Source organism: Typopeltis vanoorti, chromosome 2 (assembly GCF_054136105.1).
Source record: "Typopeltis vanoorti isolate ZY-2024b chromosome 2, IOZ_Tvanoo_1.0, whole genome shotgun sequence".
Lineage (NCBI taxonomy): Eukaryota > Metazoa > Arthropoda > Arachnida > Uropygi > Thelyphonidae > Typopeltis > Typopeltis vanoorti.
The window spans coordinates 982,284-1,005,100 of NC_143550.1; the positions used below are offsets into that span (position 1 = coordinate 982,284).

Below are 22,817 nucleotides of genomic sequence, written 5' to 3' on the forward strand. Positions count from 1 at the left end.
ATTGCAGAAGTGGCTAAATCAGCTCATCAAATCACTTGGCTTCTTAAAAATACTTTAACATGCAGAGACAAACAAGTTATTGTTCCTCTGTATCGAGCCTTGATGAGACCCCATCTGGACTACTGTGCCCAGTTATGGGCACCAGGGTTTCTTCTTGATGGGGAGGAAGTGGAGAAGATCCAGAGACGAGTGACCAAGATGATAGCAGGTCTGTGGAATGAACCTTATGAGAATAGGTTGAAGATTTGTGGGTTGCAAAAATTGGTCGATAGGCAGAAAAGGGGTGATATGATTGAGACATTCAAATTACTGAAGGGTTACTATAAGATTAATCCAGAAGATATTTTTGAAAATAGGATTGGTGGTGGTAGGACTAGGGGCCATGTATGGAAGCTGGGAAAGAATGTGGTTAACAAGGGTGTTAGAGGTGAGCTGTATTCAGAGAAGATGCCAAATGAGGTCTGGTAATGAATAAGTTTTTTTACTTGGAGAGTGGTGAATGAGTGGAATAAGCTTCCAGAGTCTGTGGTGGGTGCTACAACCGTGAATGAGTTCAAGGCAAGGTATGATAGATACTGTGTGAATGTCGAATAGTTATTCTCGACATGATGTTAGGGCCTCCCTCGATGAGTCTGTCGACTCCTTGGAGTTGCCCAGAGTAGTAATAATAATAATAATAATAATAATGAAGGTCGAAACATCAGGTGATTATTCTGGTTTATACTAAACTGAAGTTTTACTATAAGAAGGAAGTTGTTTTCATAATTGTTTAAAAAAAGAATGCTGATCACCATGTAACTGGCAGAAAAGTTATTTATTTAGGTGCTAATTTTGCCTGTTTTATACCCAGTATCTTCAGAGTAGAAACAGTTTGCAATAGTGTACAAACAGCAGTGATTAGTTGAGTAGCATGAATGATTTAAAATTGTCTCAGGCAGCACAAAGAACTAAATTTCTAATTTGTCACCATCTGTTGTTGGATAAATATAAAGTTACAAATATTTAGTCAATCTTAAAATCAAAACGAGGCAAGGAAACCTTGAGCAAGAGCAGATCGTATAAATGAGATTTCATGTATATCAGACCTGAGAAAAGCACATTTCACTCTTTTTATTGAAGGATGATATACTATGTAAAGTTCAGGTGAGCTGTATTCATAGAAGATGCCAAATGAGGTCTGGTAATGAATAGCAGATGATGTTTTTAAGTTGTAGTGCACATCATGTTAGTATTGCAAAGTTCTGCCTTATCTCTCACTTTTTTTTCCAGTCTAAGTCTTGACAATGCCCAAATCTCAAGACAAGATATAATCGCTTTCTTGGGATTACTCTATCATCAAACATCTCTTGGCATAAGCATATTACAACTGTTGCTTTCTCAACATCCAAAAAAAAACACAAAGGATCAAGGTGTCATCAATTCATCCTACCACTGAATACTATTCGCACATCTGATGTGGTGCCCCTTAAGCAATCCCAAAAATACTTGTCTCGATATACAGAAGACAGAAATTAGGGTGATCCATTTCTTGCAAATTCACATCGCCCACTCTCATTCAGTCTCCACTGCTTGCATATAAATACTTCTGTGGACAACATTCATCTGAACTAGTTTCAGTAATTCTTTCACCCACTGTTAAATCCATTTAAACATGTTCAGCTACTCACTACTCATCCACAGTTTAACTCCAAACTGATGGAATTAATTTCTCCTCCTACTGCTATTCTGTTCCACAGGATAGCAGTAGGAGGAGAAATTAATTTTATTTTATTTGTTTCTCAAGGAATACAATCTAGTTCTCTAAACTAAATGTGAGCAAGTTCATTCTTGGATATCCACAGTACTAATATATTAGAGGTTATCCAACCTCTCTTCTTCTTTCACTATGCATTATTCCCGCTTCCTATGCACGGTCCGCATGTTACTTAGATGCAACTACTTGTTAGTACTACTCTCAACCGACCTGTCGCCTAGTCTGCCGCTGGGAGGGATATATTTTTGGCTGTAGAGGCATATGTTCATGGGGCCAGTTTGCCTGCTTGTGGGATGAAAACCGCCAGATAAACTGGCGGAAAAAATCCTACTGCCCGCGCCCAAGAATGACTAACTTGGCTATGTCTGAGGAAGATCTTCAAGTTCCTCATGTCTTCGATGGGAATCGAACCTGAGACATTCCTTCCCCAGGCATATGGTTGCAAAGCCAGATTGTTGTCAGATTCTCCTTAAATATACACATATCCTTATTTACTTTTTCATACTGTCCTTTGTCTTTTCTTACATCTCTTCATTCTTTCTCTTTTCTGTGGCACACCTTGCCTTCAATCTAATATATTTTGTGCTTCCATCATCATTCATCCAACACATAGTTCTAAACATGGTCACCATATAATGCTGTATACTTTTTCTCCTACTGCATTTTGTGTAACAAAATGCAGTAGGAGAAAAAGTTTTGCTACACAAAAAATACAATCAGTATACCTGCAGTTTTTTTTTTTTTTTTTGTGCTAATAAATTAAGCTCACAGCTGCTCAAACATAGGAGCCTCTAGAAACATACATCCTGTATACAAATGTAAGGAATCACGCCATCTCTAGCTTGTAAGCTGGAGATGATCTGATCAATTTTATGTCCATAATGAGCTTTAATCTAGTTCTTACTCTTCTCTTCTTACTCTATTTCATTCCTTTCTCTTTCTCACTATTATTTATCTGTTTTTGTATACTCACTTCAATATACTTACCTATTTTCATTCAGCCTCACAGTTGCCTTCTTTTTTCCATATTGTCACAAATCTGTTGCTGTTTACTCTCGCTTGCATTATCATTCACTTACAGCCCCTTGTATACATAGAGAAAAGCTTAGGTTTTATTAGCTATTCATAATAGAGCTTCACAGTATAAACAACACCAGGAGAAAACAATATAATTAATTTATTGAACTTAATAATATTTTGATGTTTCTGTCCAGCATCTTAAGAGCACAAATTACAACTGTGACATGCACAAGGCACTCAACTACATCATTGTGGAAATAATTCAAATTGTAATGGATAAAATTAATGTTATAACACTGAATCCTCTATGGGCCAGATAACCATAAAGTGAGTGCTAGTAGAGGAGGGAAACTCACTGCAGTCCCATCTAGCTGTTTGTGTATTTTTCTTTCCATAAAAAACAACCAGAATAAAGTGAATTTAAATAACTCAAATATATTAGAGGAAAATGTGACTAAATAAGGTCAAGGGTCTCTATCAAAAGTACAGTGAAGTAATGTCATAATGCCAGAATCTGTTTGGAATTTTTTATTAAAATTTTGAAGTGAAGAGAATTAGTTTTTTTTCCAAATCAGTTATAATTTTAAATATTTCTACAATGTTCTAATTTAGTGCTTTGTGTGCTTTTCATAATTGTAATTTATGCTCTGAAGATGTAGTAGAAAACCATTGAAATAATAGTAGGTTCAATAAATTAATTATACTCTTTTCTCCTGGTGTTTATACTGTGAAACAGTTATGAATAGCCTCTCATATGCATAAAAAAACATTCAGTCATATTCTCTCATAATTTTCCTTTCTTCCAAAAACTTCTATGTTCATTAGCAAATTCATTTCACAGACTTACAACAACTGAAATCTCCAAAGTCCCTACAACACACCAAACTCTGGTTTGAAAGAAAATTCAAGGAAGCTTGTGGGATGCTGCTGTTTCATCCTAATCTCAACAAGAATGATGGATTAGTAATTCCAAGAATCTGGAAGACCCATCTGCAACCTGGATAGCATTTGGAACATGATGGCAGAACCCAACAGAAGAAAACCTTAAGATAACAGGACTGTAGTGATGCAGTTCTACAGTAAAAATTCTTTATTTTATTTTTTATCCTTTGTATATTATTATAAAAATTAGGTATATGTTTTTTTAAATTTTAATTATTTATTTACACCAGAGATCAGACTAGTGTAAATGATCAACAAAACAGTTTAGATTTAGCATACTTTTACTACGTAAAAGTATGCTAAATCTAAACTGTTTTGTTATAAGTATACTAAATCTGTAGCTCGTGACTTGTTCATTTGTATGTTTCCTCAATATACAGGCCACCTTAATATACAGGCCAAAACACTGAGTGCTATTTTCTTAATTTTAAGTCAAGTTTTTGTCTATAAATTCTACGCTGATCACCATGAAACCTTAAAAGAAAGAAATACTGATGTTTTTGATAGTGTGCAGTGTTCTCTCTCTCTCTCTACTTCTTGCTAATTTGGAAATAAAAAGGACAGGAAAGTATTCACTGAAGCAGTTCACATTACTCAAATATACAATACAACTCCAATATTACTAGAGTTCATTAAAAAATAATAATAAATGCCAAATGTTACAATTGGTTTTGTTTTCTGTTGCTAAGGTAACTTCACCAGGGCAAAAAAAACACCTTATAATTTTTTTTAAACTTAACATTTTGAGCTTAAAATACTTTTATTTTTGTTTAATTAACTGAAATAAATACATTAATTTTGTAACCATTTCTATAAAAATACATTATTGAGGTACATATATATATAAAAAACTGAAAACTAAAATTTGACAAATATGCAAAAATGAGTTATATATGGTCTGGTGAGTATTAAACTTTAATACTCACACCAGAGCCCTTTAAAGTTATTTGTTTTCTCAAAGTAATGGTATAAGAATATTTAGAATCAAGTCATACAGGATGTACAGCAGGTATTTTTTTGAGTAATTAGATAAAACATATTTAATGCTTTGCATTACCTGACGCACAGACGATGTTAATTACATTTAGGATTCAGTACTGAAGATTTAAAATCTTGTGCAGATTTTCCTTTTTTGATAATCTCAGAAATTTCCTCAAGTCTGATTTAATTAAAAACAGAAAAGCAAACAATTACAAACAACATAATAGAAATACGTAAGCACACTAGCAATTTTACTTTTTTTTTATATTACTAAATTATACTCAAATCTCGTGGTGATGTTTAGTGGAGGAAAAACACATGTGCAAAGATAATAATCAACTAATGACAACTTTCGACTGCTTGTATATGGGAAATATATGACTTCTGCATTATTTCGACCTTGGTACCTCTTCATTAACATTAAAATTATTGAAGAAAAAATGAAAGAGGTTAAGAACAGGAATCAAACCTGCGAGATTCAGTAGCAAATCCTGAAGAAAACATTGATTCAGCCAGAGAGGCATGTGGTGAGGTTGTCTGCAAGGATAGAAAAATCAGAACTCCATAGTGGACACAGGAAGTTAAAGAGGTAGTGAAGGAAAAGAAGAAAGCATATCAAAATTTCTCGGGCATATAAGTCAGTTTATGCTCGTAGAGAATACAGAGAGAAATGTAAGAAAACTAAACACTGTAAAACTAGCTAAACAAAAGTCGTGAGAAGATTTTGGTAAGAACATAGAAAATAAATATCAAGAATTTGGCAAGATATTCTGGAGGTTGTTGAAGAAGCTCAGAAATGGAGGAAAGAGTGCTGAAAAAGGAATTAGAGATGATAAAGGTGATATGAAAACCGGAGAAAAAGATATCTTTGAAGTATAGAGTAATTACTTTGAAAAATTGCTAAATGAAACTAGCAGTGATGACAACACAGTGATAAAAAACATTGACCAGGCATGCAATCAACAATACATATCTATACTTGAAGTAGAAACAGCTATCAAAAGGAAATGTGGAAAGGCAGCTGGAGTAGATGATATTCGACTAGAAATACTCAAATATGGAGGTATAAAAGTCTTACAGTGGCTGCACTGCATTGTTCAGAGGGTTTGGACAGAGGGACAAATTCCAGACGACTGCAGTAGAGCTCTCTTAGTACCCATATATAAAAAAGGGAAATAAAACTGAATGTGAGAATTAGAGGTATTTCTCTACTGAATGTTCCTGGTAAGATTTATGCCAATATACTTGAGAAACAGTTGAGAAGGATTGTGGAAGAGAAGCTTGGTGAAGAACAAGTTGGATTCAGGCCATATAGAGGCGGTCACGATCAGATTTTTACTTTACGACAAATAGTTGAGAAATCATGGGAATATAACAAAGATCAGTTTTTAAGTTTTGCAGATCTGGAAAGGGCATATGACAAGGTGCCAAGAAAGAAGCTATTCAAAACCACTTTAACTCAGACCATCTTTATTCTATTAAAAAATCAGTCATCCTACCACAATTTATAAAATGCTTACAAGTTTTCGACTACATGCAGTTACCTCAATACAGAAATTTAACGAAATTACCCAGCACAGCTAATAAATTATGCCAATCAAACAAAAAGCCAAAACTCATCAAAACAATCCAACAATCAAAACAAACTTCCCAACACAAAAAATCATCAAACTCCCATATATCCAGAACACACAAAAAGCCTACAAATACATTTTTAAACACACTGACTATAAGTTGGTGTTCACCACAAACCAGAAATTGGCAACACTTCTAAAACCTACAGAAATCTCACACACACAAAATAGTTTACAAATTTCCTTGCCAATATGACTGTGATGTTACATATACAGGTTCTATGATCAGATCTTTATGGGTAAGACTACAAGAACATTAACGTGACTGCAACATACACCAATTCCAGAACATCTTAACAAAAAATATGCAACAACCAAAAGAAAAACAGAATACAAAATACAGGAAAAACAGAAATAGCAGTCCACACCCTTGAATAGAAACATACCCCACAAATCGACATACAGGAAAATGAAACAATGCTTAGAATATCGGAAATGATAGCCATAAAATGTGGCAAAAACTCAATAAGGGTCCACCACCCCTACATAATCTCCAAGAGTTGAAAGTTTCAAAACATAAAAATTAGGTTTACATTTCTGAAAATGATGGAGACAACTACCGTGTTTGAATAAAAACTTTAGTTTAATATAACTGAAATCTACATTCGACGTTTTGACCTTTATGTCAAGGTCATCTTCTGGACCATACAACTATACACTACAATCAAACTGGTTTGTTAAGGTTACTGACCAACCGCTACAACAATTGTTAGCCTGACCTCTGGTGAGAAAAAATATATATATATATATATATATATATATACATCAACGCTAGAGTCCTATTATTAGTGTTATCTGTTGGTTGTCGAAATACATTGGATGCAACAACAAGTTTACATATCTATCTATATGCATATATTAACATCATGATTAGAAATGTACATTCCAGCCAGTTGGTATGGAATGGTTTCTAATAGTAGCTGAAGATTGGCTAGAATCCTGACTTATGCTGGATCTTATATATTAGGTAGGCTGAATGTGTGCCATCCAGATTCTGGATGCCACATGCCATCTTTGTTCTTGATATTTGGGTGGTTTAGCAGGATTTCGCAGGCTTCCTTAAATTTCCTTTCATACCAGGTTTTTGTGTGGTGTAAAGAGAGGGTGCTTTTCCAGTTGATTTTGTGTAAGGTGTTGAGCGTGTAATCTGAGAGGCCTGCTTCACCATAATGGTTATATTTAATGTGTTCTTTCTTATAGGGATTGTCCATCCTGTTTCACCAATGTACGGTAAGTTACAGGTGCAGTGGATGCAATAGACTCCAAGATGTGCCAATGGGAGGAGAGGATCCTTAGAGGAGCTGAATATAGTTTTAAGTTTAGTGGGTGGCTTGAAGGTGGCATTGAGGTTATAATGTTGTAGATTCTGTTGATTTTTTCTGATAACCTTTAATGTATGGGATGGCTATGGTTTTATTGTATTCTAGATTCGTTTTTGTTGTGGTTTTATGGAATATTTTATTAATAGTATTTTTGTTATAGCCATTATTCATGAATGTGTCGCTGATGATTTTTAGTTCTTGTTTCAGGGCTTGCTGGTTAGAGCAAATTGTTGTAGCTCTGTTTTTAAGGATGTTAATAATCCCATATTTTCACGATGAGTGGTGGTATGAATTAGCATGTATGTATGTATTGGCCCGTGTGTGTCGATTTTCGGTAGACCCTGAAGGATAGACTGCCTGAAGGAAGACGTGTGATTATGTGTCTAGGAATGGGAGCAAGGTTTGATTTTAGATTTCGACGGTAAATTGTATGCATTCTTGTTGTTTGTTCAGGTGGCTAAGGAATGTGTTTAGTGTTCGCAGCCAGATCACGAACACGTCGTCAGCGTATCTAAGCCAGACTGTATCTAAACCCCACTACGCCCACTCCCTAGAAATATGCGGTCCTGAAAATACACAAGCAAAATGTGCCCTTTCGACCAATTCTGAAAAGAATAGATAATAGATAGCCCCAATTAGCACCAACCAAGAAATTAGCATCAACACTCGAGAAGTTGGTATGTCATCCCCCCTCCTACATAAATAACACACAACACTTTATAAACAAAATTAAAAACATAACACTCGAAAAGACGACTTATTAGTCAGTTTCGATGTTTCTGCCCTTTTCAGAAATGTCCCCATCAATGTCACAATTCTCCTACTACAGAACAAAATTTCCGCCCTCTTTGCCCCGTACTACAGTCTGGTTACTTCCTGTGGCAAAACAAATTTTACCTACAAAAAGAAGGTACAGCCATGGGCTGACCACTACCCCCCCCCCTCCAATCGCTAACTTCTACATGGAAACCTCTGAGCAAAGGGCTCTTTATTCCGCCATGCTAAGACCAACAGTCTGGCTTAGATACGTTGACGACATGTTCGCGATCTGGCCGCACGGGCGACAAACGCTAAACACATTCCTTAGCCACCTGAACAAACAACACGAACGCATACAATTTACCATCGAAATTGTAAATCAAAACTCCTGTTCCTAGACACACTAGTCACACATCTTCCTTCAGGCAGTCTATCCTTCACATTCTACCGAAAACCGACACACACGGGCCAATACATACATGCTAATTCATACCACCACCCATCACGAAAATATGGAGTCGTTAACACCCTTAAAAACATAGCTACAACAACAGTTTTCTCTAACCAGCAAGCCCTGAAACAAGAACTAAAAATTATCAGCGACACATTCATAAATAATGGCTATAACAAAAATACTATTAATAAACTACTCCATAAAACAACAACAAAAACGAATCTAGATTACAATAAAACCATAGCCCTCCCATCCATTAAAGGGTTAGAAAAAATCAATAGAATTGTACAACATTATAACCTGAATGCCACCTTCAAGTCACCCACTAAACTTAAAACCATATTCAGCTCCTCTAAGTATCCTCTCCTCCCATTGGCACATCCTGGAGTCTATTGCATCCGCTGCACCTGTAACTTATCATATATTGGTGAAACAGGACGGACAATCCCTATACGTGAGAAAGAACACATTACACATTAAATATAACCATTATGGTGAAGGAAGCCTCTCTGATCACACACTCAACACTTTACACCAAATCAACTGGAAAAGCACCCTCTCTTTACACCATTCAAAAACTTGGTATGAAAGGAAAATTAAGGAAGCCTGCGAAATCCTGATAACCCACCCAAATATCAACAACAAAGATGGTATGAAAATTTCTAGAATCTGGATGGCACACATTCAGCCTACCTAATATATAAGATCCAGCGTAAGTCAGGACTCTAGCCAATCTTCAGCTAGTATTAGAAACCATTCCATACCAACTGGCTGGAATGTACATTTATAATCATGATGTTAATATATATATATAGATAGATACGTAAACTTGTTGTTGCACCCAATGTATTTCTACAACCAACAGATAACACTAATAATAGGACTCTAGCGTTGATGTATATATTATTATTCCTGACACCTCCAAGGAATCCAAAGACTCATTGCGGGAGGATACCTACAACTGTCTCAACCACTACATTGAACTTCTACTACAAATCATCTCCATCAACGCCATCTATCACCCACCACAACTAGTATAGTATTTTTTGTCTGTAAATTGCGTGTGTTCTGAAGGGCCGATTTGTCTGTAGGTGGGATGAAAATCCCGAGTTTCCGGGTTTATATATATATACATATACAGTAGAACTCGGTTATAACGATAACGGTTACAGCGAATTCATGTTTATAACGAATAATTTTGAAGGTATATTTGAATTACATTTGATTTAATGCATGTATTACATGTTTATTACGAATTCGTTTCTCAGGAATAATAAACGAATAATACACGTTAGTCGTTCCTTTACTGACATTTTGTACATACGCTGGTTGTGGAATCATGTCAGGAGTTAAACGGAAAATTTTATCGGTTTCCGAAAAAGTAGATTGAATATACAGGAGGTGGAAAGTGGCCAATCAAATCTGACAGTAGCAAAGAAGTATGGTTTGTCCCCATCTACAATATCAACAATTTGGAAGAATCGCGAGTTGACTCTGAAAGCTTTTGAAAACAATTTATCGAAGTGTAAAAAAAGTAATGTTGACGAGGCACTTCTTTCGTGGTTTAAAGTGCAATAGCGGACCAATTTTGAAAGTTCAAGTCGAAAAATTTGCTGTTCAACTTGGTTATAGCTATTTTAAATGCAACAATGGGTGGATTGATCGCTTTAAGAACAGAAACAATATTGTCTATGCAAAAGTAAGTGGCGAGGCATTGTCCATTGACAAAAACGTTTTTGACTGGATCAAGAATGTATGGCCGGACATTAAAAGAAGGTATGGATACAACAACATCTATAATGCACACGAAGTAGGGTTTATTTATAATTTAATGCCCGATGAAACGTTTCAATTTAAAAACGAAAAGTGTATTGGCGAAAAACTTATCAAAAATAGACTCACAGTTTTAGTTTGCGTGAATATGACCGGTAGTGATAAATGAAAGCTTGTAATTGAAAAATCGTCACAGCCTAGATGCTTTAAAAACATAAAGAAACTTCCCGTTGATTATACAGCGAATAAGAAGGCCTGGATGACATCTTCAATTTTCGAAAATGAAATTCGCAAGTAGGATAAAAATCTTCAGTGAAAACCAGAAAAATTTGTTATTGATAGACAACTGTCCTGCCCATCCTGTAGTGGCTAATTTAACAAACATAAAACTTGTTTTTTTTTTTGACACCAAATGTGACATCTGTCTTGCAAACACTTGATCAAGGCGTAATTAGATGTCGTTGTCGTCTGATAGTCTTGGATCTGATAGAACACAGAGAAAAATCCACGGAAAATGCTTATGCTTACGACTCGAAGATCAGTGCACTTCACGCAATACATTTAATGAATGATGCTTGGAATTTGGTGTCATCGACTATGATACAAAAGTGTTTTAAGAAAGCCGGTCTTGCGGAATACGAGTGCGAATCTGAAGATGAAGAGGATAACTTACCATTATCAGTATGGTTAAAAGCACGAAACTTGAACTATTTTGAAACGTGCATAGAGATTGATAATTTTATAGACATTGATAATGGTGTCGCAACTTCGGGTCTACCGACAAATGCTGACATCTTAAAACAAATCTCTCATACACCATAAGAAGATAATAGTAGTAGTGAATCCGAGGAAGAAAATAGTAATGATGAAAAAATCATTACTTGGTGTGAAGCAGAAAGTGCTTTACATATTTTAACAAGATTTATGGAATTGCGATCTGTAAGTTCAGACGACACATTCAAGCATCTTAGTGGTATAAGGAACAATTTCAAATGCATGAAATATGCGTCTTGTGCAAAGCAAAGCACGCTTGATGATTTCTTATGTAAAAATGTGAAGTTTTAAAAATAAATTTTTGTTCTTTATATGTATGTATGCACATATGTATTTATGTTACCCAATATACCTATGCTGAGAAAAATCTGAAAAGATTCTTAATTCGCTCAAATTATGACCTTGGATATAACGAATAACGGTTATTACGAACAAATATATGCGGTCCCGTGGAATTCGTTATAACCGAGTTCTACTGTATTTTTTTTTTTTTCACCAGAGGTCAGGTCAACAATTGTTGTAGCGGTTGGTCAGTAACTTTAACAAACCAGTTTGACTGTAGCATAGCTTGTTGTCTGTGTATAGTTGTATGCTCCAGAAGATGACCTTGACATAAAGGTTGAAACATTGAATGTAGATTTTAGTTATATTAAACTAAAGTTTTTATTCAAACATGGTAGTTGTCCCCCATAATTTTCAAAAATGTATTCAGATCACTGTATAAGCTTAAAAGACAAAAATTAGGTCATGACTCCGACCAATAGAATACAACATAGATACACCAAACAAAAACACCAAGCTGGCATGACACAGCATCCACAAACTCCGAAGATGCACTGTCATCTCACACCTTGATTTTATCCCATCATATCCTCCTTTCCCAAAAATTTCTATCTTTCACCTCCCTCCCAAAGAATTCTCTGCCCACCCTTAAAAAAGCCTGGGTTAAAATTCATACCCCCCCTACTTCATCGAAAATTCTCCCGCATCTCTCATCCCCATTTTCCCACCCCCCCTCCTTTTAGTCCTACTTTAACAGCAGATAAATGTATATCGGCATATGCTGGTTGCAGCTGAATAAGAAGACAACCAGCAACATCCTACAAAGGTATGTCCGATATATTCTTCAAACATCAGTAATGTCCTAAAATTGAGTAAAATAAAAGTCAATGACATAAAAATTTCCACTCATACCGAGTTTTTGTGAAATTACTTAAGTCTGTCACTTCTGGGCTGTCAGACACTGTTAAAAAACTAATATCCCATTATGCCTGTTCTCCTAGAATATATGGTGTTCCTAAGGTACAGAAACATAACGTTCTGCTTTGACCTACAGTTGAGGGAATACACAGCCCTAATTATCGCCTAATTATGCCGAATGTTATGTTTTTAATTTTGTTTATAAAGTGTTGTGTCCTTTATATAGCAGGGGGAATGACCTACCAACACTCCAGGAGTTGGTAGGTCATGTCCCAATCAGTGACACAATTCTTCTCCTACAGAACAAAGTTCTGCCCTATTAAGGCTCGATATTAATGCTCTCTTTGTTCATGTACTATGTTCCGGTTACTTCATATGGCAAAATATATTTTACCTACAAAAAGAAGGTACAGCCATAGGCTCCCCAATTGCTAATTTTTATATGGAAGCGTTTGAGTAACGTGCTCTTGATTCTTTTATTCTAAAACAGTGCTTCCCAAACTTCTGGATGTCAGGGCCCCCTTTGCAAAAATTAAAATATTTCACGGCCCCCTCGAAAAAAAATCGTAATAGAGAGATATATTATTATAATATTTATTGTATTTATATTCAATACAAAACATACACAGCGAATATTGCAAAAGTCAAATGCATATATTACATTTTTTTGCCTCTTACCGTTTGGTTCTGAAGACGATGCGAGCTGTTCTGGTAAAATATGAAATACTGGCCTTTTTTTTTTTGAGTCTGTTTCTGCTTCTTCTGATTGTTCGCGGAAATTTTTTTTATTTTTTTTTATCAGCCACTTATCTATCTCAGAGTTAAATTTTTTAACGTAGAATAGATCAAATAATATCACCACTTACCGATACTGGCACACCACAGACTGATAACATGAAATTAGTGAATATTACCTGAATAAGGGATTCCCCGGACCAGGAACATTTTTCTCTTTGGTGACTTTTCTCCCTTTAAGGTAATTAAGCCTAACGTGAAAAAGACAGCAAAGATCACAATAAAAGCATAGCTGACAATTGAGTTGAAATGCTAACTCTCTTCAACCGAATTCCATATGTGAAACTGCCATAACATTCATTATATACATATATTACTTAGTTTTAACACTTTTACGAATTTTAACACGTTCGGTTGAATTTTATTGCTGCCTTGGGAAATCGAACTCACACACATCTAATTAATAACAATAGTTTTTAGTTAGATACTGTGTTTGCCCATGAAACATATGGTTTTGTTTCAGTCTATACAGCATAGTTTCTGTAGGAGGAGACATGTAATTCATTAATTAGTGTGTTTTTATCCCAGTTGCCTCTAATTACACTATTTGTTGAGAAATATATTACACAGACTCCTCATACCTTATTCACTGGCATAATAAAAGTACTTGTTTTTATTGCCTCTGCAGTATAGTGGCTGTTAGGGAGGGCGTGTTGTTTACCACTGCAAGCGAGTTACTACCTCCCCCCCCCCATGAACTTATTTAAGCTTTTTTTCATGTGTGAAGTATATGCGAAACTTTTATTGGTAACCGAAAACTAGCTCGGATGACAGTAATAATATAAAACGAGTTTTGATATGTATATAAAGTCAATATCAACAGTCCCTGATTACGAACGCATGATGAAAGGGACAGGAAGATTTGGAGCTTCCCTGGAGAGCATTCGAAGTAAATACAATGTAAATGTAGAGACTCAATCATAATTCCATTTTACAAGTATGTAAAATTATCATACTGAAAATAACAGTACATCATCAGTACACTGATGATGTACTGTTCTTTTGTGTTTCTATATACAGATGAAACAACAAGCAAATCAAACAACAAAAATACAAGGTAGATACAACAATGGGTTTACCAATTAAAAATGGTGGCTGCATGCTAGAAGTTAATATTAATAAATACTATTAAAACTTTTTGATGTTTACATAAAATAAGAATCTCCTAAACTTTTGGGAGAGAGAGACAACTGTTCTGATTGAGATTAGGTTGATATAAAAGGCTTCACAACTTTCTCTGGAAAGGTGTTTATATTTAAAACTGCTTCTATGGAGAAGACATGCTTCATCCCATGGGATACTGTGTTTAGTGTCAATAGCACAACATAGTATTTCACAGCAGAAAGTACAGAAATATCTGTACTTTCTGCTGTACAGATAGGGTCACTATTGTACAGATTTCTGTGCAACAGTGACCTTATTACTGTGGCTATCGTGTGATTGTGTTGTTTCGTAATTCCATGTAATGGCAGTGTATCAATTACAACAGCATCTCTTTTCAAAGAGATTACAACAACAGAGTTACCTGATTTAAACTGATTCAAACTGTTTCTACCCCCCCCCCCCGAGATCTCCTAAAGATAGAGCACCCGTGTATAAATATTATTATTATTATTATTTGACACCTCCAGGGAGTCCAAAGACTCATCGAGGGAGAGTGTGCCAACAGCATCGAACGATTGGTCCCCTTCCAACCACCATGCCCTTGTTTAGTCCATATAGGACAGACAAGTCATTGATTTCAGGTGAAAAAGAAGGAACACATTGCAGATGTTGAGCATGAAAAAGATAGATTTGGTGTTGTCAAACATATTTATAATATCAACCATATCATACGTAGAAGAAAATTTTGATTCCAGACTTCTGAAGGATCAACTGCAGTCATCCATTCACAAGAATCAATGAATAAAAAGCAAGGACTGATTGTCTTTTAACATCACAGATTTCAAGTTCGCCAACAGTCACCTTTTGTCATGAAATGCTAACAGCTAATGCATGCTGCATGATTTCATGTTTATCTGTTAGTATTAATCTATTTATGTTTATTGTAACAGTTTTCCAGCATTCAGTCAGTTTTTCTTGTTGTTATTGAACATTCCTTAGTTGGAAAACATTTTCTCTTTAAATCTTGGCTAAATCATGATATCTGTGTTAGTCGGCCTAACTTCAAAAGTGTCATGCAAATGAAGCAACACTATCACCAATCCTGTAGAGTTGCAGTAAACTAATAATGTACATATTGCTATTCCCTATCTCGATATTAAAGAAAGTGTTTTCATTCCCTTATAGGAAGTGCATAATTTTATGCATTAAGGGCAGGTCACTACCCAAACTATTTTCAAACTTTATTGAGGACTCAATAGTGGAAATCCCCAGATTTCCACTGATGAGTCCTAGTCAAAAAAAGGTGATATACCTTTTTGCTACTTGTATATGACAAATATATGACTTCTGGATTTGGCTCCCAATGATGAGACCTCAATAAATGCTGTAACCAGTCTGGATAGTAACACCCCCCCCCCTTAATGCATAACATTACGTACTTCTGAAAAGAAGGGTGCTTTACATTATTATTAGACCCCGTGGACTCAGAGACTCATCTAGGAGGTCCCTTTGTCATTCACCCATCTCATCATACTGCCCTTTACACACATTCAAATTCTCTGCAGACATCACACTCTCAGGCTATGCATTCCAATCATTCATAACTCTATGCAAAAAACCTACTTCTCATTCCCTTGCTCATACTCTCCTTATAGAGCTTCCAAGGATATGACCCGTTATTCTCCCCCATTTCCTGCCCTTTTTATGAAAAACCTGTTCAATGCTAATCCTATAACAATCACTAACTTGTATGTCTCTATCATATCGTGGTGTCGAGGCTAGCTGGTGAACGGACGTGCTATCGGAGAGCTCCTGAGAGATTTGTGTTTTTTGTTGATTTATTGGTGTTTTGGATTCAATTTAATGGACTAAAGTGTTTAATTTTGGTATATTATTGGAGCTTTATTAGCGTGGTTAGTGTACTAAAGTGTTTTATAACATAATCTATGTCAGGAAGTCGCCGCTAGATGAATTCGTAATGAGTAGTGTTCGTGCAAGCTCCAGATAAGATAAGTATCATTTTCATTTATCGATACAAATTACTTAATATTGTGTAGTTTTGTTTTGTTTGCCTTGCGTATTTTAGTGCGTCTATTTTTGGTGTGTTATAACGTATAATTTGACAAAACACGTTACAGATAAGTATGGCACCTGTGCGAAGGAAAATGGCGGCCAGTAATGAAGGTTCGCCATCGTTATCAAAGAACGATAGCATAAAAGAAATGAGTCAGTGTACTAGCTGTGAAATGTACGCTTTGCGGAGTGCGGTCGGAGTGTGGTTAGATAATAATAAAGGATTGAATGTGTGTAGAAAATGTAGGGAGAATGCGGAATTGAAGTGTATTTCGGATCATGAGTGTGATATTTTTGTCAACCTTCAGAATGAAGGAAATAGGGATATGACAAGAAACGGCAAGGTTGTACATGAAAATTGTGAGAGTGTGAATGTAGAAAGTGTGAATGATAGTATAAATGGTTTCTCAGAGAACAAAAAAGATGAGATAGATGCATTGAGTGAGATCGCGTTGTTGAATAGTGCGATAGAAAGAGCAAAACAGCAGCTAGAGTGCATGAACAAAAGTAGACTGAATGAACCAGCCAATAATAAAAGGTATGACAGGAAAAATAGACGTATGAATGTGAACATGAACAAAATGAAGGATAGAGTGCTGTATGGAGACTCGTTAGTACGAGGTGTGTTAGTAGAGGATTTGACAAAATCGTACCAACCTGGTGCGACCATAAAGGACGTAACTGCGTCTATTAGAGAGCAAAAGGAAAGAGTGAAAGAAATGATTGTTGTGGCAGGTACGAATGATTTGAAAGGAGATAAAATGGAAATGATAGAAGACCTGAATGAATTGTTTGAGGTAGCAAAAGAAAAGAGTGAGAGAGGTTAGAATGATTAGTCTTTTGCCACGGTATGACAGTGAAATGTTTAAAAGGAGGGCTATAATTGCAAATGACTTTATGCGTGGGTTATGTATGACGAGTGGTGTGGAATTTGTGGATGTGTGGAGTGAGTTTGATGGGCGAAAGGATCTATATAAGATGGATGGCTTGCATTTGAATGGTTACGGTGTAAGAAGACTTGAGAAAGTGTTGCTGAATGTAGTGGATGTGCAAATTCAGGGAAACTAGATTTGTTAGGGGGGGGGGTAGAGATACAGTCCTTATGGAGGCAGTTGAATGTAAGAATGAATATAATATGCCAGAGCAAATAAGGACAACAAATCTGAGTGGGATAGTTAATATAAGGCATCAAGGTAGGGTTGGGGCTAATGGGGGTCTTAAATTCATGTACACTAATGCTAGGAGTATTAGGAACAAGAAGGAAGAGTTTTTGGCCATGGTTGGCACTTCCAGACCACAGGTTATAGGTATTAGTGAAACATGGCTGACTGTAGATGATATAACTAGTGGGATTGAATGTGATGGGTATAGTGTGTTCAGGAATGACAGAGAGAATAAAATGGGGGGAGGAGTATTGTTGATGATAGCTGATGAGCTACAGCCAAGGAGAATAGAAGTTGAATTGCAGGATAGAGAAAAGAGCACATTTGAGGCCATTTGGTGTGAGATTGTGGCTAGCAGAACTAAATATACAGTTAGGTGCTGCTATAGACCAGGTGATGGAAAAGATGGTGGTGACAGTATGCACAAGAAATGAGTGGAAGGAGGGTAATAATTATGGGAGATTTCAACTATGGTCGCATTGATTGGAGTGAGGAGAGGACACAAGGGAGGAAGGGGAGATATGATTGAAACATTCAAATTACTGAAGGGTTTCTATAAAATTAATTCAGAAGATATTTTTGAGAACAGGGCTGGTTGTGGGAGGACTAGGGGACATCCATGGAAACTGGGCAAAAGTGTGGTTAGTAAAGGTGTTAGAGCTGGGTTCTTTACTTTTAGAGTAGTGAATGAGTGGAATGCGCTCCCTGAGTCTGTGGTGGATGCTGTGACAGTGAATGAGTTTAAGGCGAGGTATGATAAATACTGTATGAATGTCAAATAGTTGTGATGAATATGATTTGGGGCCTCCCTCGATGAGTCTAATGACTCCCTGGAGTTGCCCGTAATAATAGTAATATCACTTCTCTTTCTCCTATACATACACTAAACTCTGGAAACAGCATTGTTTAAACCTTTCTTGATATTCAACATTGCAGAGAACAAAAACTATTTTGGTCAACTGCCTCTAGATCCTCTCCAACATTTCTTCATCCTTTTGAAAACTAGGAGACTAAATCTCTATACAGTAGTCCACTGTGGCCTAATCAGAGCTTTATACAATGGAACAAGAATCTCCTTACCTCTAAAGTCGGTGTCCTCTGCATGATTCTCCCAATTTTGGCATTAGGTACTCTAAATTTCAGATCTTTATCCACTATCACCTCAAGATCTATTATTTCCTCTACCTGTAAATAATATATCCCCACCAAGAGTAAATTCTATATCCCATCTTTGCTTTCCAAATTTTAAAACCTTAACATTTCACAACATCGAACTGTGGGCATCTCCAATCTCATGGCCATTTTCTCAGTCTATTCTGGTCTTCTTGTAAGGCCACAACATCTGCTCTACTCTTCATAGTTTGTCCCAAATGTGCATCATCTGCAAACAGCTATATATCCGTATTCAAATCTTCCCCAATATCGTTAACATAGAGATTAAATAGCAATGGCCCTAAAATAGAAACCTGAGTCACACCACTAGTGACTCTCCTCTTCTGGGATATTGTTCCCTATACAAAACCTCTTGATACCTATCAGACAGCCAATCTCCAATCCAATGTGCTAGCCTAATAACCAACCAATATTGATCTAGGCTGTAATCTATCAAAAGTTTTGCAAAGTATACTACTGTGTATCCATTTCCTACATCCAATGCTGCTGCTGTCATCTTATTGTAATAGGCAAGTAGGTTACTAAAACAAAACCTCCCTTTAACAAATCCATGCTGTCGATCAAAGAGAATACCACTGCTGTCAAACCAGTTCTGGATCCTGATTCTTACTAGTCTTTCCAAACCACAACACCTGAGACAAAGATTGGTCTATAATTTGATGCTCAACTTCTGTCATCTCCTTTATGAAGCGGTACAATCTTGCATTCTTTCCACTACTCTGGAATTTGACCCAATGTAAGACTAGTATTAAACAAATATGTCAAGGCAGATGTCAATTCCCTGGACGTCTCTTCAAAATATGTGGTGATATATCATCAAGTCCCATAGACTTATATCTCCCATAATGCATAGCATTATACATGTCAGTAAGGATATGTGCTTTGCATTATGGGATACTAAGGCAAGTGATGTGAAGTCATTAGCTTCTATATATGAGTTGCTCAGTCCTGAAAATACTTCATGTGCAAACTTTGTTTGCTTCTTGAATAAAGGATCCCAACTGGCCACGATGTCGAGATAAATCTGGATACGAAGCTCTAAAACCCATTGAATAACATGGATAAGAAGTGCAATTTGGTGTCACTATTTCATCCACATTGGCCGGTAGGGAGGTTAAACTAAGAACATAATTTCTTGGCATCTTTAATTTATAACTTATTAATATCAAATTTGTCACTGTGGTTAGCCTAGTGGCTTTGTGCTTCGCAACCATATACCTGGGGAAGGAGTGCCCTTAAGGATCTTTGTCAGCCAGCTAACTTGGTTATGGCTGACAGCAGGATTTTTTCGCCAGTTTATCTGGAGTTTTTCATCCTGCAAGCATGATGGTAATATCTGTAGGCGTCAGGCCAATGGGAGATATTTGTGCTGTTGATTGTTGAATGGACAGGGTACTTACATTTATCTGAATCAATCAATAGAATATCATCAGCAATTTCCTGATATTCACCCCCCCCCCCAAGGGATGTTTAGGCTACTATGAGGGCACTATATGATTAAGCTTACCTTATTATTAATCTCCTATCCACAATTTTCCTCCAAATGAATTTATTACTTGTGAGCACTCCAGTATTGTCATATCTAACATTTCTTGCTTCTAAGGCACGTCTTAGAATCATCATGGGATCATCAATCCACCTAGACCTTGGTCTTACTCTGGGTCTCTTTCATGCCATCTTGTCATCAAATACTTGTTTTGGTCACCTTTGCTCACCCATTCTATTTAAGTGATCATACCACCTTAGATTAGCTCTGCTAATACATTCTTGTATGCTAATAATGTCAAGTTCCTTCCTAATATCTTAATTTTTAATATGATTCTGTTATTGAGCGGGATCGGTTCACTTTCCTAATTTTTCTCAGAACCATCATATCTCTGGTCTCTAGTCGTTGATCAATTGCTTTATTTCTAACCTAACTCTCAGATCCATAACATAAAAGGGGATCAATCGTTCGATGCTGTTGGCACACTCTCCCTCAATGAGTCTTTGGACTCCCTGGAGGTGTCACATAATAATAATAACTGGTTTGAACACTGTCTTGTATACTGCTAGCTTGGTTTTTTGGCTAATTTTTCTATTATGCCATATAAATGCCGGCCTGGTTAGCATATCCACTCTCCAGCAAAAAGGCTGTAGGTTTGAATCCTGCCATGGGCATGTATGTTTGTGATTGCCTGTGAAAATACTAGTGGTGATGGTTGGCAGTAGATGGTGTTGGTGTAGTTGTGGTTCAGTTTAGGTGGTGAATTGAGTGTTTGGAGACAGAGAGCTGTAGAGTAGGTGCCCTCCCTTGATGAGTCCTTTGGACTCCCTGGAGGTGTCATGTAATAATAATAAATTTATTCAGCTGGCTACCTACCATGCCAGCTTTGTTTATTCTGTTGTCTATTTCCAGATTTAACCTGCCATCTTCACTAAAAACTGTGCCTAAGCTGAAACATTTTACTTGTTCTATAGGATCTCCATTCAGAATGATGCTGAAGTTTTCTATGCTCTGGCCTGTTTTAATAGTTTGATGTTTTTATTGCTGATTTTAATGCCAAATTTGTTACAGCTGTTATTCAATTTAGTTAGAGAATCCTGGAGACTTGCACTAGATGTGTTTAGGAATACAACATCATCTGCATTAAGCAAAGAGCTAAATTTGACATCTCCAATTCTAATATCAGCCTAATGTGCTTTCTTTCATAAAGTCATCCATATAGATGATAAATAAGAGTGGAAATAATGTGCATCCCTGTCTTGGCAACTTGTCGTATGCCTTTTCCAGATTATAAAAAACTTAAGTACAGATCAAGAGAAGATATTATGGATTTATTATATTATTCATTCCTTCTTCCTTGCAACAGTGCTGCACTGTCAAAAAATAACTGTCATTAAATAGCAATGTTTCTAAATTTTAATTTCAGCATGCATTGATTTCTGTGATCCTAATTTGAAGACCCTTATGGAGAATGATAATTTAAAATCCAAGGTATCACTTTGATGGCATTGCAAGCATTTCTGTAGTCTAACTATTTCATTCTGTCTTGCTCTATTCTCTAAAGCATTCCTCATGAAGCGCTCTGTAAAGCCTTAACCCGTGGCTGTACTGCTGTGCTATAGCTTCTTCTATTGTCATATGTGAAATTTGTACATTTGTCTGTTGTCAATGGCATATTGGTAAAAAAAAAATGCACGCCGCTTGAAAGTCGTGTTATCATAGGATTTCTTCTAAATGATCTCTTTTTTTATGACACTAGCAAAAGAATGCATCATGCAAAATCAACTGTAGACAATATTCACAAAACATACAGAAAGAAAAGGGTCACCAACAGCATTCTTTGGTAAGGATGGTACAGAATTATCAGCAGCCCAATGGGGAGAAAATAATCAGCCAAGGACGTGTAGAAAGGCTTATGTGTTCATCGTATGTTGTTCATTTTGACAGTATACGAGGGTGGTCTGAAAAGTTCTTGGCCTAACAATGAAAAAATGAATTTATAATTTAAAAATTATTTTTTATTTTTCAACATAATCTCCCTTCAGACTAATACATTTATTCCAGCGCCATTATCCCATCCCTGTAGTGATTGGTTCTAAGTAAGATCTCCAAAATAACCCTCTACAGCTGCAATCACCTCTTGATTCGAAGAAAAATGCTGACCAGCGAGGAAGAGTTTTAGTTTTGGGAAGAGATAGAAGTCAGAGGGAGCCAAATCTGGGGAACAGGGTGGATGTTTATTTTCCCATTGCCAAAATACCTTTGTGGGCAGGTGCATTGTCCTGAAGAAAGATTATATTTTTCTTCTAGTCTGGTTAAAAGATTGGAATAATATTCCCCAGTTATTGTTTTACCCTTTTCAAGATAATTAATAAACAAAATGCTTTTAGCATCCCTTTTGTCCACTGTTT

At 36.3% G+C, this 22,817-nt stretch overlaps 1 protein-coding gene across 1 annotated transcript in view; it reads right to left on the reverse strand.

Moving 5' to 3' along the window:
- Positions 1-4,471: 4,471 nt before the first annotated feature.
- The window catches only part of LOC150108776 (transient receptor potential cation channel subfamily M member 2-like), a 685,147-nt gene continuing 666,801 nt past the window's right edge, over positions 4,472-22,817 (reverse strand). Inside the window, exon 21 of the mRNA XM_090410077.1 lies at positions 4,472-4,874. Coding sequence (XP_090266203.1) covers positions 4,790-4,874 — 85 coding nt within the window. The 3' untranslated portion in view covers positions 4,472-4,789. The remainder of the gene's footprint in view (positions 4,875-22,817) is intronic.